A 20,201-nucleotide genomic window follows, 5' to 3' on the forward strand; every position below is an offset into this window, starting at 1 on the left:
GTAAAAACTTGCAATAGATAAATAAGTTTTAGAGATTTAACGCACAGCATAGTGATTATGGACAACAATACTGTATTGTAACCTTCAAGTTACAAAGAGAATAGATCTTAATTGTTCCTACCAGAGAAATGATAATTATGTGATGTGACAGAGGTGTTAGCTACCACAATGGTGGTAATCATATTGCGAAATATAAATGTGTCAAATCAACACTGTTGTACACCTTAAATTTACACGATGTTATAGGTCATTTATATCTCAATAAAAATAAATTAAAAATATACACATAAATGAATATTGTCCACTAATATAAATATTTACAATGCATATAGGAATAACAATAATGTTAGTCGCTGTTTATCGGGTGCTTAGCGTGGGTCCAGCCCATTGCAGTGTGCTACGTGTGCTTCACGTCCAGTTCTCACTGCAGCCCTGCCAGGTGGATTGTCTTATTTCTATTGTGCCCTTGAGAGAAAACTGAAGCTCAGGGAGGTGAGTCCATTGGGCCACACGTCGTCATCCAGCAGAACCAGGTGTGACTTAAGTCTGTCTGACTCCAACGCCAGTGTTCTCCCCAGTACGCCCGGTTGCCTTTTGATTATTGTTAAGACCTTGAAAGACACAAATTAGATTTTGATTTATTCTTTTCCATTTCTTTCCAGCTCCAAGTACAGCCCAGTATGGAATTACCGGGAGCGCTGACGTTCTTTTCTCCTGCTGGTACCTTGTGTTGACAATGTCCTCTTTCACCAGCTTACTCTACCTGAAGAATGCCATTCTACAATAAATTTAAAGACCCATAAAAGGCTTTTAAGGATTCTCTGAAAGTGCTGATGGCTGGATCCAATCTGGTACAGTTTGTTAAAAGCAGCGTGGGATATAATCAGCAGTGCTTACATGGGGATGATCGCCTTCTGTAGAATTGCTCATTATGTAAATACTTTAATTCTACTCTTTTTTTGATTAGCTACATTACCTTGTGAAGCAGTACACATTGTCCTTTTTTTAAGATGTGAAAGCTCTGAAATTACTTTTAGAGGATATTAATTGTGATTTCATGTTTGTAATCTACAACTTTTCAAAAGCATTCAGTCGTGGTCTGCTAGGTTGCAGGCTGTAGTTTACAAAAAACGAATATTGCAGTGAATATGTGATTCTTTAAGGCTGCGATACAAGCATTCATTTCCCTGTTTCAATAAGAGTCAATCCACATTTACAAAGATGCATTTTTTTCTTTTTTTGATAAAAAAGCAAATAATATTGCCTTCAGATCATTTCTTCAAAATATAACATATCTAGATTTTTCTGCTCGCATGATATTCGGGTGTCAGGAATGAGCCTTGTAATATAACTGGCTTTGCGGCCCTGCTTCTCTTCCCTGTAAGTTCAGCATGGGTGTGCCTTCAGAAAATAATCATTTCTTCTTCATCTCCAACTAATGGAAGTGTTTTTGCCAAATTCTACAAATTGAAAGCAAAAATAAACCACAATATAAACTACATCCTGTCTATAAAGAACGAAGGAGCTATCGGACTGTAAAAAAGAAAAAAAAATCTCTTCCCTCATTACCAGTAGGGTTTTGAGGATTTTGCCCCACGATAACTCAGTTTCGTGATGAAAAACAATTTAACTATCATCACAGTACAGGTAAATTTACTATATGATTTCTTTAGTTGTAGCTAAATGTTAGATCCATTTGGGAAATAATTCCCTTTAAAATGATAGCACAGTCCATCCAAGGGATTATTGCCTAGCAATACAGCATCTTTCCTTTCACTATTCCAGACCAAAGTTTTTAAGATGGTTTGTCAAAAAGGACACAAAGTCCAATGACCTAACATTACATGAGTTGGTATGCTCAAAATTAATTTGGTTCTGTGGCAGGTATGATGTATATAGTGTTCCTGTGGACAGGAGCATTTTGCATATTTTCCATCTGAAAACATCACTCAAGCGATAGTTTGGTATGCATGTTATATTTTTGAAAGTTCCAAAATATAGTGTAACAAATATTCCATGCTGGTATGCAGCAAAGTAATCTCTGAAATAACTAATTCTGCAGTAAAATCTTTCTCTATAGCCATGTCAGCTCAAACAAGAAAGACCAAATAGAAAAAAAAAATTACCATGCTTTTTTCTTCTTACATGATATCTGTAAGCTGTGTTCAAATGACAAGACACCAGTGATGAGGAATATCTTAAAATATATTAATTATTAAATTATCATAGATATTAAATTATTTCTATCATAAAGAATGAAAATTACATTTTTGGAGGAAAATGCTGTTTTACTCTAAGAAGTATTATATTACAAGAATAGTTTGATGGTTTTACTCTTTACTAAAGAAAGACCATAGCCTTGAAAGCCATTTTGCAAGTTTGATGATACCAATTTCACTATACCTAGAGAAATTTCTGCAAATAGTTCCCTTTTGCAAGTCATAATAACAACACAAACTTAATAATTTAGTTAGAAACAAGAGATTTCACAGAGGTTGTACATATTTAAGATAGCTAATATCTTGCTCTGAAAGAAACGTAAGTAAAATTTAGTCCCAAAGTACACCATAAGTCTATTTTAATTAGAAATATGAATCCTGAATGAGGAGGTATAAATAGACAAAGTTTCCACAAATGGCAATAATACAGAATGCTATTAAATGTATTCACTGTAATAATTCATTACATTATTTTGACTGATATATTAAAAAAGGTTTTTTTTTAAACACATATGGCATTTTAACTTTGATTATTATTGATTTGCTTTTAAAAAATATTCTTTGTGGAACTGGTGAGTAAACTACAAAATACTTTTTGTGTGTATTGCAGCTTTAAAGTGGCACACTCCATAACAATCTACTTACTAGAAATAGTGGTGCTACCACAAAAGTGTTAACCATCAGTACCATTGTTTGGGAGAAAGAAACAGATCAAGAATGCATCCTACACAGTGACCGCTTTCCTAGAGTTAAAAATACCTCCTCTTTGTAAGGTTTGTAGGGTAAATGTGAGGTAAATTGAGGTATAAACTATGGATGAACCAAATAATTAGTTCAAAGTGTTGTCATGATTCCGAATTTGTGGAGTCTGGTGTTTTTCCCATAGAATGTGACAGAAGTACAGTCATAGCTCAGTAGCCATATGTATTTGCCTTTATGTTAGAAGAGACTTTCTTGGGTGACATTTTTAAATAGAGGAGGTATTCACTGTTTTTCTGTATCAAGCAGCATTCCTAGTTGTTAGGCCCCTGGACAGAGTGAAATCACGAGTATTTATGAGTTCAATATTGTTCAAATAAGGCTATGGTATTTGCTTTTTTGTGTGAATGTATTGCATATAATGTTCAAGTAGATGATTTTACATTTACGGACATATGAAACGTCTGATTACTCCATTTTATCAGTCCTGATTGTACAAGATTGTTGCAGTTTCAGAATAGCAGTTTTATGAAACTGATTTATCTTTTGATCTATAACAATTTTTTTCTAGCTATTCATTTCAGCATTATATTTTCACGGGTTTCATTTGTGGGACTCCTTTTGTTGCCCCTGAATTTTTTTCAAAGAAGGAAAAAGGAAAAAAAAATAGAGTAGTTGAGAAAGGAGAATAGAAAGAAAAGAAAAAGCTTTAAAAGGGAAGGAAGTAAAGAGAGAAGGAAACAAGAAAGAAGGAAGAAGGGAGGAAGAAAAAGAAGGAACGAAGGAGGGAGGGAAGAACTGAATATTTAGGTTAGTTGACTCAATTCATTTGCATTCTTGATTTAACTGCAAGTGGTGTAATTATGTTTTACAATGATCCCATTTGAAACGTAAGTCCTGTTACACCAGTAAGTTCCAATTATATAACAAAAAGTACTGCCCAGATCACACTATTGTGTTTTGGGGGGGACACTAAAAGATCTGCGTGAGAGAATGTTAAACTTAAAGTCACTTTGGGGAGAATTTAAGCTTAACTGAGAAATTAATGTTTCATCATAACATTTAAGCTATATCTAGAAAGTAGACTGGAGAACTGAGAAAATTGCCCAGATAATTCAGGACAATATTTATATATATATATATATATATATATATATTTATATATATATAAATACCCCAGTGTGTGAACTCAGAAGACTCTGAGAAATTTATCAAAGCCAATCATCTATATTGATCAAATTTACTGAATTATTGTTAATTTATCCATTGTGCTTAGCTTTGTGACACAGCCAAAAGTTACCTATTTAATCTTTTCAATAAAAATTGTTTTTTGAAATTCAGAAATGATTTAAAAAGAGGTCAGGTTTTTAACTATTTATTGAAGTATGTGGATGTACAGTATTTCAATAGATATGAATATGAATAAATGGTATGCCTTAAGATCCTTTGAATATGTATTTACTTTAAAGACTGGAACAAGCTCTTCCTGTCTTTTAGTAAAACATCCATATTTCATAATCTGATGTAAAATATGTTGTACTGTTTCCAATAGGTGAATATAAAGTCAGTTTATCAATTAAAATATGTATTTGACTCATTTGAAAGCGCTATTAGTTTAAGAGGAAAAAAAGGAAGAAATAGTAAACACACTTCTGCTATTCATTCCCTTCTTCATCTCCTGCTGCATCCTCTGTACCAGACTCACATCTTTCAGGTACTCCAAAGCCAAATAGGGTGAAAATGTTAGATGCTACAGTTTAAAAGGGAACCACTTTGTAGCCTTTCTCTCTGTTGCTGATTCCCAAAAGGTTTGACAAGCTGAACTATATCTAGTCTAAAGAAGAAATTTTCTGGGAAGATTTTTTTAAATCAATTATTTAGGACTTTTGCCAGCTGAAATACATCAGAGTCAGCAACAGACACTGATGATGAAATGCTGTTGGTTTTATAGGCTAAACATCTGAAAATACCAGTGCCTATAGATGTTGGGCAGATAGGACAATTTCATAACACAGCTGGGTATAGAACAGGGAGTACACACTCCACCTCAAGGCATTTCAATACAATTTCAGTAAAAATGCTTTGCTTTCCAAACAAAACATAATTTGCCTGAAAGCCCATACTTTGTGACTGCTATAATATGCAAATGAGAGCCACCCCAAATGAATGATTTAATAAGCCCTCTCCTCCAAAACTGTCCATTTATGATCATCAACCAAGTAAAAGAGAACAATATGATAGATAAATAAAACAACAAACCATGAAAAACATACTTGGTGTAATAAGCTATTTTGAAATATGGGTGTTATTGCTATTCTGGGAAAACCGTGTCTACCAAACCCCTTCCCCTCCAAAAGAGAATGAAAATACACACTAATAAACATCTGATTTTCCCACTGGCTCATTATTTCTCCATTTGTAATTTCTATTCTGCAAACAATCCTATGGAAACAGAAGCATCAACTCTCAGACCCTGAAAACCAACATATGAAGTAGAGCTATTTTTCTCTGAACATCATAGGTCAAAACACAGATACTTCAAAATGACATCCAGGTATTTGGAAAACAATTACTTGCTTTTGCCTGGTAGGTAGAAATTGAAGAATTTCAAGAGAAAAATTTCCAGGAATAATTCATTCAAGATAATGGAATTGGATTCAAACACCAGAGTGTCAACGTACTCCCCCTGAACTTCCTAAGAAGCATTTACCTTCACGTTCATAGGCATTTTTTTCTAATAATCCCAAATTTGATGAAAGAATTTAGGAATTGACGTATCTCGTAGAAAAAGAAAAAGTTGGCAAATGAATCAAATAAGTACTTTCTAATCTTCCTGGAGAATAAGAAAGAAGGAACGGTTTTCAGCCTTCTCCCTAAAAGCTCCTCCCACAGTCCCCCTAAGGCTAACATGACTCCCTGAAGCCCTGCAGTCAGAACCGCGCTCCACTCAGAGACAGACGGGCCACAGCAGTCTCTACACTGAATTTTACCATGGCAGAGTATTTTAGCAGCCATTAATACTCAAGTTTAAATGCACTTTAAAATGTGATTCTTGTCTCATTGATGATGAAAATGAGATTCAGAAATTTTAAGTCTTTTGCTGAAGATTACTCTTCTACTAAGTGGCAGATTTGAGCCAAACGTGCAGAACAAAATACTCCCAATTTGTATGAATTTCCATGAGCCGTCTTAGAAATAGATATGATCACATTACTAGCTTCACAAAAGATCATATGTACATTTATATATAAGTAACTTTGTTTATACATAGACTTTTTTTCCCCTTTAATGCCATCCCTTTATTTTCCAATGCCTCCATTGCTGTGTGGTTTAAAGACAAATCACATTATACATCTCATCTAAAACTTTTGGGTGCAACTGCCTTTGGACACACAGCCCTTGGTAATATTAGGTCCATCACAACCAATGGAGGATCTTGTCATAATCATATGTATCTTTTTTATACAGCATTTTGCAAAAGATTTGGCAAGTTTTGAATAATCCACTAAGACTACTTCCCAGGCTTCTGCAATCAACAGAATTCTTAGGGAGATGGAGAGCAGAATATATACACACATTTTTTAAAATTCACAATAGAATACTGATTTTAATCTTAAGCAATGTTGTTTGAGCCAATTTATATCAAAATACTAATTATATGCACATTTGTTTGTGCTGGGGCAGTAGAACAAGAGAAAGATTCTAATTTTAGAAATTAAACTATATACAACCTAAGGAATACATTGGTATTTTGTTGCCAAAATATAAATATAATGCAAATCCTGTGAACATCATTCTGGTTTGAAGGAAAATGAAAAGCATAACTTTCATACACATGTAAAATGAGCACACTAATTCATTAATGAAGGACTAAGATGTTACAACCAGATAGAAGGACAATCCAAAGAACAGGCACATTTACAGACCAAGAATATTGAAACTGATACGCTAACAGAGGCAAAACTGGCTTCTTCCAGAATAAGGAAAATAATTCAGTTGAAACTTAAACCAACAGAATTTATTTATGCATTTATTGACAATAAATGGTTAGCCTTAGTATCACCTACAACTTGTTAAATAGTTCAAATGCAGCAAAAGGTTGAGTCCCTACAGAACCAGAATCAGGAGACCTGGGAGGGTGTGTGCTGCATAATGCATGGGGTTTTCGCAGCAATACAAGTATTTCCCCAAAGGGATCAGATGTGAACATCTTAAAAACAGTTGAAGTAAATGAATTGCTACTATTTTAAGGTTTGATAATAAAATCTCTATTGTAATGACTCAGAAAAAACCCAAATTATCTATATATCTAATATTCTACATTCTTTATATTCTAATTAATCATTTTCTTCCTTATTTCACAAACCATTACCCAATAGTTTGGGACATATCAAAGGAGAAATAAATAATTAAAACATAACAAGAACAATCTTGCTTCAAGAATCTACCTTGTTGAAAAATGAATATATTTTGGATGTTTGTTAAAAGAAAAGGTGTTTTGCTTTTTTGTTTTTTGGGGTTTTTCTTTTTTGTCATGTGGAGGGAGGGGCATTTAATTCACGGGATAACAGAAATTTTGCGTGAACAACAATAAGGGAAGTGAAGTAACAGCTGAGGTCAGTATCTCTTCAACCAAAGACAATGGTGACGGTGAAAACATTTCAAGAAGCTATTGCTGAGCTGAATGGTCTGCTTCTACTTAATGCTAATGAGACCAGTCCTCGCAAATTTTGGTTTGGTAGAAACTACAGGAGGTACATGGTTCATTAGGCTTTCAAAGCTTTAAAATGGTAAAGGGGCTGGTTTTCCTCATCATTTCAAGTGAACGGATGAAAGCATTGGGATGTTCCTCAGTGGAACTTTGAATTTGCTAGTTTCTTCATTAATTTTAAACTTTTTACATGCAAAAAAGTTAACTTTACAATAAACGCAGCGGACTTCTACCTCCTGCAGACTTGAATTATGCTTAAACAAGTATTCTAAGCACATGGAATTTCCTGAGTAAGTTTGGGGACCTTATTTTAGAAAAAAGACTTCTAAAATATTCTTTGGAGACTATAATATGCTAATAAAAAGAACAAAGTTTTCTTGATTGTTCTAAAGCATGTAACAGAATCCTCCAAACTCTTACATAGTTTTCTAAGTCATTTCATAAATGTGGGTTGTGGTTGCCCTGAAACCTGACATCTCCCTACCATGCATTTGACAAGGGACCTGGCAACAATGTGGTCAATAGCTCATTTATGATATACTCCTTAAGAAATTGTTGCCAGAGATTTGAAGCTGCTTTAAGCTGATGTCTTTCAAAACAAAGCACATACTTACACATAGAAACACAAAATCACACTGCTATCAGTGATCTGGAAAATAAGCTTCCAAGCCAGCCATGTGGTGTTCTGGATAATTCAAAGAAAAAAGAAGAAGAAGAAACGACAACAGTGCAGCCAACAGTTTCTGTTTAAGTTTCATTTGCTAAGATTTTAGCATAAGTAACATCTTGTGATTTAATTAATCAGAAGATGGCACCTGCTTTAAATGCTGACATGGAGAAAAGCAGATTTTTTTCTGGAATAAAATCTATTTCTGGAAATGTATTTTTCCTGTTGACAGATATGTAATCAGTTAATGTATTTGAAAGTCTTACTGTCTAATAACTTTAAATGTTGACAAGGAGAAAGACTTTTTTAACATTTAGAATAATTTTTTCCTAGAAATGTATATTTCCAACTTACAGCTATACAAACTAGCATGTGTGTTCAGAAATTTCTATTTGCTCATAATTCAGTTTTAACAACTTGTTAACAAAACTTTTATGGTTCAATATATGACAAATGTGTATCTTTTACCAAGTAACACAAGAACTTATGATCTCCATTTTTATGTTGAGGAACATTCTTAGGCTAGTATCATTCAAGAAGAATCTGTCATCTGTTGATTTTAGTTATTTTAAAAATCAACTTAGTTTAGAATAAAAAGACAGTTACCTTAACCTTTGTCCGATAACTCAAAATGCTCATATGACCATCAGTCTTTTCATGCATTTCCTCATTCTACAGGACCATGTGATTAGGTAACCTTCAAGATCTTTTTAAAAACCAAAAATTTTGCTATGAATCACAAAGTCCTATGTGATCCAATATCATTATCTCTATGCCATAGTTCCCTACAACTCTTCCCACAAAGATAGAGTTAATCTGGATGTTTAGAAAACAATCACCAGAAAAGGGCCTCTGTTTCTCTAATCCTTTCTCTAGGAAGCCAACCTCACCTTAAGTCTGAAAAAAGAGGGAGGGCAGAAAGAGGTTAAAGGGGGGGTGGGGGAAGGGGGTTGGAAGGGGAGGGGAGAGAAGGAGAGAAACTAACAGTGTATTTCTATTTTCTGTTGGAAAAATAGTAGGGAAATGTTCCAAAGAAAGAATTCCTCTGCATGTGTGTGTGTGTATGAGTGAGAGAGAGAGAGAGAGAGTGTGTTTGTGTGTGTGTACTTCCTGCTGCCTGGATCTATAATGAACAATAATGTCTTCTCTTTGCAATGTGACTTCAGTTTCCACATTTACAATTAGTAAATACAGTGATGTGAATAAAGGTTGCTATTCTATATTTTCCATGTTGTCATTCCTCTAGTTTCCTTAAAAGTTTAATTACTGTTCATCTAAAATTAGATTTGGGGTAGTATATCACACTGTTCTCTCAAGAAAATACGACAATATTTCATTTCATCACATATAACGAAGGAGATAAAACTTCCATTGCTCTATGACTTTGGTAGTCAACACTGAACTCTCCTAGGAAACAGCTTAAACTGCTGAGTAAGAAAATAAAATCTAAATTTGAGTAAGTCACCACGTCATAAATATGCACAGTAAGATAAAGAGTTAGATCTTCTGTAATTGTTGGGAATAAACTTTTGATTATGCATGAAAAAAAAAGTCCCCAAAGCCCTGAGAATTTAGAACTCTTAATCTCAGACTTCCAGAAAAATTGAAAAATATTTTTCAAAAGTAAATAAAAGTAAAACGTTACTTTAAGGGGTCTCAATGTTCTATCAATCTGTGATATCAGTATATTTGGTTGCAAACAACAGAAACAGATTGACTAATTGGAGCTCAAAAGTAATCCATTGGAAGCATCTTGGATAGGTTCCAGAATGATGGAAAACCTAGAGAAAAGAATGGCACCAGGACAGGAAATGCAACTAAAAATGCAGCTAACAGGCAGCCAAGCACACAGCTAAGGCCATGCTACAGGTGAGGATACCACCTTCATGGACATCTGTCATTTCCACTGGAATCTCAGCCTTACTTCTGCTACCTTGAGTAATACCTAACTGCTGCCACATTTGCTTCACTTCCCCAAGATCCAAAGTTCTGATCAGCTGGCCAAACCTAAGTTTATACTTATACTCAAGAACTAAGCTGCCAGATGCAAAAAATACCTTCCACCCTGCTTGAATTTCAGAAACAGAAGGCGGGGCCCTTTCTTCTACCAAGATTCATTCATAAGAGACATTTCCAAAGTGATAGTGTGCTCAGACATTATCTAGCCAAAATATGAAAATTGTCCATTTCACATGCCTGTAATCAAATAAGTCTGTAAAAAGTTGTACATGGAAAGCCATTTTACATTTGCTGTCAAGTTAATTTAGAGAGATTCTCTAAACTCTTAACCACCATCTGAGAAAACGGTTCATCTTACCTGAATATTTAGGGATTTCTACACCAAAATTCTTTGGCTGCTTATTAAAATGAAAATAATGAACAATTTATTAGAATTTTATATTTTATTTGATATATACTGGAGTTCATACAAATTCTAAAGTTAGTATTTCATAAGTACTACAAATTCAAATTGGGGAGATAGATTTACATAGATGGGTAGATGGAGAGAGAGAGAGAGAGAGATGATAGATGGATAGAAGACAGAAGAAAGAAGGACAGAGACATAACTTGTCTTTCCTCAGTGTGGACATTTCCTAGTAGGGGGAAAATCTGTAAGCCATTTCTTTGCTTAAAGTTTCCTTCTTAAAAACAACAATCAAAACAAACACAAAAACTCTCCCTCACTCAAAATATTTGTATGTTATTACTTAGAACAGAATTAGCATAGTATCTTGATCCTATATAATTCTTTCGGTGCATAGTTCAAGTAATGGTTTTCTTAGGAGTAGTTTGGCTTCCATGTCAACTATTTGTTTTAAAGGTAGAGCAGCATAAAATATTTTATATCACATTTAATGTTTTAGCTTTAATAGGCATTTTTCTTGTACTCTTAATTCAATGCCTCAGACAGGACCATGTGTGTGAGCAGGCTGTAAAAGAACCATATTAAAAATTAACATCAAAACTGGTCACTCTTGGGAAAGCAGCTTTACAGAACAGCCCAGTTTCTAAATCAGATCAACTGTCTCTCTTTTAAACTGAAATTATAGTAATGTTAGTTTTGAGTACTGATAAGCTCTGATGACATGGAAATTTTCAAAAAGCCTGTGAACCAAATTCCAGATTTCTGTCCCAAAGAAAAAACTTTAAATATTGTTATCTATGAAGTTCCTAAATTAATAATTTGAATAATGTCATAATGAGAAAAAAGAGTTAAAATAGATAATCTGAAAAAAAGCATAATAATTAGCTAATGGGTAATGATTTTGTTGGTCCTTTATTTCATAACAACAGGAAAAATGAGTGGCTACATTCAGAGAAATAGGTGCCATTATCTTCCTAAAGAAACAGGCTTTAAATCTTGGGGAAAGTGAATAAAGACCCTGTATTTACCTATAATCCTTAACAATCAATAAATTTCCTTTTTGCATTACCCTGCATCATTTAGACTGACTTAAAATGTGATAGTCATCATACATTGAGTGCGTACTTTTACCAAAACAGTGTGTTGTTATACAAGGATAAGGGTCAGAGTGTAAGGGAGAGATAGACACTTAAATGATTACAATACAAATTTTGCAAATTTTTGCAACACAATATTACAACATAAACATTGCAGATGTAGTTATGAAGTGCTTGGGGAGCACAGAAGACACAGTAATTGAATGGCAGAGGCAGAAAAGACTTCACAGAAGAGAGGACACTGAAGTTTGATCTTGCAACATGACAGTCTTGTGCTGATTGTAAATTGCAATAAAAATTTGATAAATACTTGAACTTGAGTCCTCATTTGGAGCAATGTATGTCAAAATTGTAAAATTAGTTTTAATTTATGGTCAAAACATTATCACTTACAACTACCAAATGCAAAGCTGGTACTCACTGCCTCCAACTATGTCTTTCTTCTCATTCCTGTTGAGTTCACTGCAATCAGGCTTCTGTTCCCATACTTCAGTAAAACTGTGTTATCAATGATTTCCACATTGCTAAATCCAAAGGTAATTTCTGAGTCCTTGTCTTAGTTGGCCAGGGTAATGGCTCACTTGCTTCTTCTTAAAAATGCTTAAAAATACTTTAAAGATTATTTTCAACACTTGGCTTCCGTAAAACCATGTTTGCCTCACTTTTCTCCTTTCTGGCTACCCCTTTTCAGACTCTTTTCATGATTCCTTCTTTTCTTCCAAATACTTAAAAGTGAGAGTGCAGTCCTCAAACTGCTTCTCTTTTCCTGCTGCACTCAATTGCTAAGAGACATTATTCAATCTCTCAGCTTTAAGTGGCCTCTACGTGCTTCTCGGTAGTATCTCCAGCCAAAAAGCTAGCATGTACCGACCACACACTTAGTAGCGCCACTTGTAATGTCGAGGAACCATCCCACACTTAAAGATGTTAAATCTGATTTCTTCATACTTCCTCTAAACTAGATCGTCCTGCTGTCATCTCCATTTCAGGAAATGGTAATTCTACTCTTTCAGTTGTTTGAGCCCTAAAATTTGAAATCATCTTTGACTCTTTCTCTCAGACTCTGCATCTGGTCCATTATTAAATCCTGTCAACTCCAGCTTCAAAATACATCTAGAATGTGATGACTTCTCATTACCTCCACTGCCCTGGTCTGAGTCACATCATCCCTTACCTGGATTTGCACAATAACGTTCCAACTGGTCACTCTGATTCTAGTCTGGGCTTCTTCACTCTATCTCAACATTGGAGCCATAGCAATCCTATCAGATCTGATTAGAAAAAAAAAAAAATCCTCTCAAATTTCTCCGTGTCACTAAGGGGAACCAAAATTTTTGCTATGAATCACAAACTCCTATGTGATCCAATATCATTATCTGTATGCCATAGCTCCCTACAACTCTTCCCACATTCATTTGACTCCAGTCTCACTATCCTCCATACTGTTTCTCACACATGCCAAGTATGCTCCCACTTCAGGTATTCAAACCTACTCTTCCTTCTGCCTGGAACAAACTTCCCTGCAGGTCAGCATGGGTACAGCCATACTCTCCTTTAGGACTTTCCTCAACTTCACCTTTTCAGTGAATTCTTACTTTTTCTAAAATTGTCATTTCCATTCCAATCATTTGTATCCCTCTTCTATGTTTTATTTTTTTCTCTTTAGCACTTGTAACTAACACTATGTAATTTACTGATTTATCTTTTTTTTTTAATTTTCTGTCTTTCCCATCCTAGTGTGATTCATTATGGCACAGACTTTTGTATGTTTTGTTCACCACTACATTTCTAATATTGAGAGGTAGTGCCTGACACATAAAATATGCTCAATTAATGTTTTTAAAATACATACATCAATACATACACAGGGAATCAGGATTATAGAAATCAGTATCAGTACTGAGTATTTATTCCTCTGTGCTCTCAGGAAGTTACTAAAAAAAGTGTGGCTCTGTATATGTCTTGCCAAATCAGAAGCCCTTTCAACTGGGAGGAGGAAATGAGCAATAAATACATCAAGGCATGAATCTCTGTCCCTAAGTCTACATCCCCAGGCCAGAATTCCAGCTGAAAGGTGAAGTGGTGGCAGTTCTGAAGCTGAACTTTAAAAAATGCTGACATTTTTTTCCCTGAATGAATGTGTTTCCCAATTTTTTTTCTATTTGCCCTAAAAACTTGGTTTTAACCCTGGTCAAAGACTCCCTTTATTTGCTTTGATGTTTCTAACTGGGATTGTTCACTCCACTGAAGGATGTGCTAATATATATATATGGTCAGCCTTGCGTATAATAATTGTGATTTTTGTCATCTCATGTTCTATTTCCTTCCAGAAATTCATATGAACTATTTCCATCAAAATACAAAAAATTAACTTTCTTGGCTCTCCATGCCAGCAACAGCAATGTTATTGAAAACAAAATAGCTGCTTAGCTGTTGAGATGATAATCCAAAATTGTACAATTTCAAATAATCTCAATTAAAATCAGCAATAAGCTATGCTAGATTTCTTAATCTTAAAAATTACTGTTTTCAGTGGAACTTTTAAAAGCTATCTATTTTGACTGGTATTTTTTTTAGATGACCTAACTTGTATAACAGATAAAAGCTGAGATCTCAGGGGTTTATCTCAACTGAAGTTATTTTTCATTTATGCCAAAGCCAGATATGTAGGTGCGCAGTTGAGGTGAGGGGTCCTCTCCTTCGTGCAGATATTCAAGGACAGAAGCTGATGAAGCCTCCGCCATCTTCAAAACGTGGCTTCTACAGATATCTGAGGCATTCAGTATCTAGCTGCCAGACAAAGGAAGAGAAAAAAAAGAGGAGCATGCAGGACGTTTTTATGGGCTAGGCTCAGATACGGCATAAATCATAACCACACTCCATCAGCCAATTTCAACTCCCAAATTTCTGTACTTTCTTCATTCTCTTTGATGCCTTGATCCAGGCCTGGAAGTGAATATATCAGTTCCACTCACAATCTATTGGCAAGTGAGCCAGACATCCGTCACGTGGCCCACCTTCAAGAAAGGCTTAAAAATGAAGTCTAGCTGAAGACTCAGCAGAGAGGAAAACCAGTTTGGGAAGCAGCCAGGCAATTTCTGTAATAACTATTGAGTTTAAAGGATTATTATAATTTGGAGACTAGATTTTTGTTTTGTTTTGTTTTGCTTTAAGGTTTCATGATAGAAAAGACAATGATGACAAGAAAGTCTTAGAACTTCTGTGAAATATGTAATGTTTATGAGAATCCTATTCTGAAAACTCTTGCTCTAATATTAATAGCTTGATTTCCAGAAGTGAAAAATAGGACACAAAGAGTATAATTTTGAAGAAATAAAATACTCATTCTGCCCTATCTTTCTGTGGCTTGGTTTTAGAATCACACGCTTTGAACACACTTCTTGTCTGTCTCCCCGACTATACTCTTAATCTTAGCTCATGAAAGGCAGTGTTCACTGTTATATCCCGATATCAATCTTGGGAAATAGTCAAGACTCAGGGAAGTAGAAGAGGATATGAATGCACTCTTATAAATTTTTAGGAAATTAACTAATAAACCATAAAATCATTGAGATCAACTATGTCCTCAATAAAATGTTTAAGCATTAGAAGAAACATGTTTCCTATGACAATATGAGTTATTCTTTGTTGAAACTACAAAACCATTCAGTCAAATTATCTTTTTGATTTCTGTATGAATGACTAGTGTGTGGAATTTTTATCATGCCGAAGTCCCAGGAGCAATCTTAGGATGAGGACAGAGACTACAAGGTGCCGGTATCCATTGCATCAAGTTCCAAGACAGGTTTTCCCATTAAATTCCAGCTCCTAGTAGCATTTCAGCTGAAAGGATGACTCATGAATGCGATAACAGTGTGAGCTTACTGGGAGCCTCCACATACAAATAGTTTATTCCTTACGGCTAAGGGTAGAACCAAGAGAATGAATTAAAACACTACCAGTCTAAATCTCTCTAAAATTCCTTGACGGAGGTTTCCAGGACAAAACAACAAGTAGTAAAATTTGTCCATGTCTCTTTAAAAGCATAACAGACAATTACCTCTAGTTTTAACCTCTAGTTATTTCTCCTTCATTATTAGTTTTAGTCTCTAACAGATGACTTCTGCAAAGCCTAGGCAACAGCTTCATTGTGAATCACCTTCAGGGTTATTATCACCCTGTTATAGACTGAAAGAGTGTGTCCCTCAAGAATTCTTACGTTGAAATCCTAATCCACAATATGATACTATGATGTGAGGCATGTGGGGAGGTGATCAGAACGAGGGAGTGGCATGCTGATAAAATGATTAGTGCCCTATAGAAGAGAGCACAGAGAGCCCTCTCGCCCCTTTCGACAAGTGATGACCCAGCAAGACTACCATCTATGAACTGGGAAGCAGCTCTCATCAGATACTCAGTCTGCCAGCACCTTGATCTTAGACTTTCCAGTCCCAAGAACTGTAAGCAAGAGACGATTTTTGCTTAAGAAATCCTATCTATAGTAATTTGCCTGAATGAACTCAGAACACATCCACAGAAGCAAAGCGTTTGTCCATGGACGTTTCCTTAAAGTTTTCTTCTGGAATGCAAGGAAAACCACCTCAGTACTGATGCGAAGACACGGTACTCCTCACACTTCTGCCCTCATGAAAAGCATGTATTTTCTTTCTCAATTACTCAGCCAATCATATTTTCTCTTGATTTTTCTCTGACTAGTAGAAGAGTCACTATTCTTTATCATATATTTTTATAATGTCTACTATAACCACTTCTTGAACAAATTTTCATTATCACATTACAAACTGGATAAAATCTTCAAGAATCTTAATTCAGTAATGTTTCTTGCTAAATGTAAAAAGAAAAAAGTGAAGAGTTTTATTTCCTTTGATTAGCATGGACATAGGAACTGGAGTCAGGATTTTTTTTTTCTTTGAGTCATTAAAGCTTGGATTCTATCATCCATTTAATTTTATCCTCATTATACATTTTATTTTTGCTAGTTACCACAGGCTTAATGATTCTAAATATATAGTCTGTCATCTCAGGACATGTGCAACAGTGTTTTTTCTTCACCTTGATTATGGCATAGAAAACCTTTAGAGAATTACACAAAGCCTTTACTATTCATTCCATTTTGATTCATCCCTTCAAATTAGTGGTTTCTATTAATTAGACAACAAAAACTGAAAAGGGAAAAAATTGAGGGTGCAGAGTTTTTCATCTAAAGGTACATGGCTGTAAGAGACGTTAAGCAGTTGAGCCAGATTTTAATGAATTCTGAGATAGGATTTAATTAGGGTTGACATAGGAACTGAATAGTTCTACAGTACCCTATACAGGAAGGGTTCTTTTTAAAACTAAAACCTTGAGCTATTATATGTAATTAGTGTTATAAATGAGAAGGTATGAATGGCACATTTTAGTCCCAGGAGAATATTAATTCAGACCTCACTCCTAACAGGCTTCCAGCTCGCGCTGGTCGCCATTTGATAACTGTGCCATATTTCATAGACGTCAACATTTGGACATCTACTTGGTAAACAAAAGGTACAAGGACAATGTATCTGTTGTTATTCTACTGGTAATTTAACTTCTAATTAATTTAACTTCTAGATCTACATGATTTTTATATTTTCCATAGTTCTTTAAAATATTCCACATGTGCTTACTGGCAGGTCTGACCTAAACTGGAAGATAGTGGAAAGTCTCAATAACCACACAGTTCAGGTAAATTTAATAGACAATAATGTTGCAAATGGGCTAATTGTGCCAACTTTTATTAAAGCACTTGGCTTATCAATTAGCCAACAGATAAATGACTCACTTTAAAGGAGAAATTTATCTGACCTACTGGACAATGAGGTAGAGTTTCTGTAACACATTTGATTCAATACCACAGAGACAGAATGAGGTTACTTTAAAATACTGCTCTACCCTACACTTCTAAAAGCATTCAGACAAAAACCTAAGACTGCTCTCAAAGTCACCTAATAATTTTTGTCACTGAAAATGGAAGAAGTCTGGTTCTTGAAGAAAAAAATTATTTTAAATTCCTATTAAAATTAAAAACTTGAATAACTACATGCAAAAGTATGCTGTTGAAGGACTAAAAGGTCTGGCAGACTTTATGATGGAGCTAAAAATACGACCTAGAAGAGTTTCTAGTCAACGAGAAACTATGGAGTAGATAAATATATCACCAGTAAACCATCATCAATCTCATCATTATAAAACAATAATATATTTAAGTATTATTTGTAGACACACCATTTTATGGGCACTACTAGAAAATAAGGAGCTGTCTTATTGAAACAAATGGTCTAAGCTGGGCTCTGGTTAGTATTACTCTATATCAGGGGTCAGTACACTTTTTTCTAAAGAGTCAAACAGTAAATATTCTAGGCAATATGTTGTGTTACAACTATTCAACTCTGCCGTTGCAGCTTGAAAGCAGCCATAGACCATATATAAATGACTTGATGTGAAACTGTTTTAATAAAACTTTATTTAGAACACAAATTATTTTGTGTAATTTTCACATCATGAGATATTCTTCTCTTGATTTTTTCCAACCATTAAAAGGTAAAAATTATTCTTAATCTGTGGGCTGATCAAAAAAACTGGTGATGGCTTGAATTTGGTCCACAGAACAGGATTTGATTTTCCTGGGACAGGCTCGGTATGAATCTATTGACCTGGGCGCAAATATTAATAGCTCCCCCTTTTAGTCTCAAAGTGTTCTGTTGGGACAGTAAATTATATGGTCACCCTAGCTATGGTGAAAATGTACCAAAACAAAAAACCAACAAAACGTGCAATATAACTAACTTTAAAGCAGAAGTACATTTAGAAAACATTTTATTTATAAATGTCAATAAGTAACCATTATTGAGTGTTATTTGCTATCTGACTTACAAAGTGTACATGTGAAGGCATAATTGAGTAAATAAAGTATTCAGCAGCCAAAGAAAGGACTCACAGTTTGAGAAAATTGCATACAACAGATAATAATTAGTTTTGAGATGAGTTGAAGGGATATTCAGAAGAACAAGAAGAAATAAAACATAAATTAAGCCAGCTTTTTATTTTCATGTTGATAAAATAGTATTTATGAAATACCATGTTCTGACATAGGTCAAGCAGTCCTGTTTAATATCTGGAAACACGGCTACAGGTAAGTTGAAATTTGACATGGTAAGTTAAAGAAAACAAAAATTTGGCCTGAAACTTTTTTCATGAGTTAATTGAGTTAAAAACTGGAGTACTAGGTACATAACAGATAAGTAATAGGAAGCTATCCTTTTTGGAAGTCTCATACATCCAGAGTATTTTCATCTCAAGACTACATAATTAATCCAACTCTGATTTTTTACAATAATCAATACAATGTACAAGATATTTCTTCCAGTCTCAGTATTCTGCAATCACATTTGCTGGTTAGACCCAAAGCACTATGGAGTTTTCCATAGAAAGGTTTTCCATGTGTCACTAAAAACGACCAATGATGACACCATAAACTTTAGGCTGACAGCCACTATTTCATCAGGAGGACGTACAATTCAAAGAACATATTTTTTTCTTCCAGCTCAAAGGTTAAAATGTACCACAGCAGATAAAAGCAACACTTTGTACCCCATGAAGACAAGAAATAATAGCCATGCTTTAAGAAAAAGCATGTTATATGGTCGTGGAACCTACCGTAAAAACTGATAGGCAATCCCATGAGGTAGCGTGAAAACTCTGTAATTTACCCTTCCTCTCTGGTGCTTAGACCAGTACAACTCTGTAAAGTGGTTTACTATTAATTTTTTTAAAAATCCTGTCACTGCTTCACTCCTGCATTCTTTCATTTATTTTTTTCTTCATCAAAACATGAGTTTCCATTGCTACATATCATACTGGGAGCAGAGTCTGAGGAGCCCAGCATAATTTAAGGTCGTCCTAATACCAAGAGGGCTAAGAACCAGAGCTCCCTGTATAAACTACAACCCATTAGTTTATGAATATGCTTTTCTATTTTATGACTATCCTTTTCCGATTGCAAATTACCCTATGTTTTAAGACAATCATCCCGAAATGGAATTAACCACATTTGCCTTCAAGGAATTATCATACTATGAAGAAAAGACAGATTAGAAACATAACCCGACAAAAAATGAAAGGAAGTCAATCTTCATGGTAGATGAGAGAGTGAGATTTACAGCCTCGCCAAAAAGACATGGAAAGGATGTGCAGGGCACAAAAACAGTATCCAGGGAACTCACTCCATAGCTGAGAATAATTCACAGTAAAATGGCCATTTCCTCCACTTCAAGTCTTCCAGCACATTCTGCGGAAGGGCCCAGATATTGGTGCCTAATCCCTACCAGCAAATGTCTCCTTCCACTGGCTTCTCAGTGTGATGAACTGGCAGAGGACATGTGCTTGAAAAACATGGTCACAC

General features: G+C 34.8%; 1 protein-coding gene and 1 long non-coding RNA gene across 2 annotated transcripts in view; one reads left to right on the forward strand and one right to left on the reverse strand.

Annotated features, from left to right (window-relative positions):
- Positions 1–4,522, forward strand: part of NEGR1 (neuronal growth regulator 1) — a 769,326-nt gene extending 764,804 nt beyond the window's left edge. The window contains exon 7 of the mRNA XM_015240167.3: positions 663–4,522. Coding sequence (XP_015095653.1) covers positions 663–787 — 125 coding nt within the window. The 3' untranslated portion in view covers positions 788–4,522. The remainder of the gene's footprint in view (positions 1–662) is intronic.
- LOC116282813 (uncharacterized) overlaps positions 149–20,201 on the reverse strand; it is a 228,358-nt gene continuing 208,305 nt past the window's right edge. Inside the window, exon 6 of the long non-coding RNA XR_012079023.1 lies at positions 149–611. This is a non-coding gene — a long non-coding RNA (uncharacterized lncRNA). The remainder of the gene's footprint in view (positions 612–20,201) is intronic.

Source organism: Vicugna pacos, chromosome 13 (assembly GCF_048564905.1).
Source record: "Vicugna pacos chromosome 13, VicPac4, whole genome shotgun sequence".
In the NCBI taxonomy this organism is placed as follows: Eukaryota; Metazoa; Chordata; class Mammalia; order Artiodactyla; family Camelidae; genus Vicugna; species Vicugna pacos.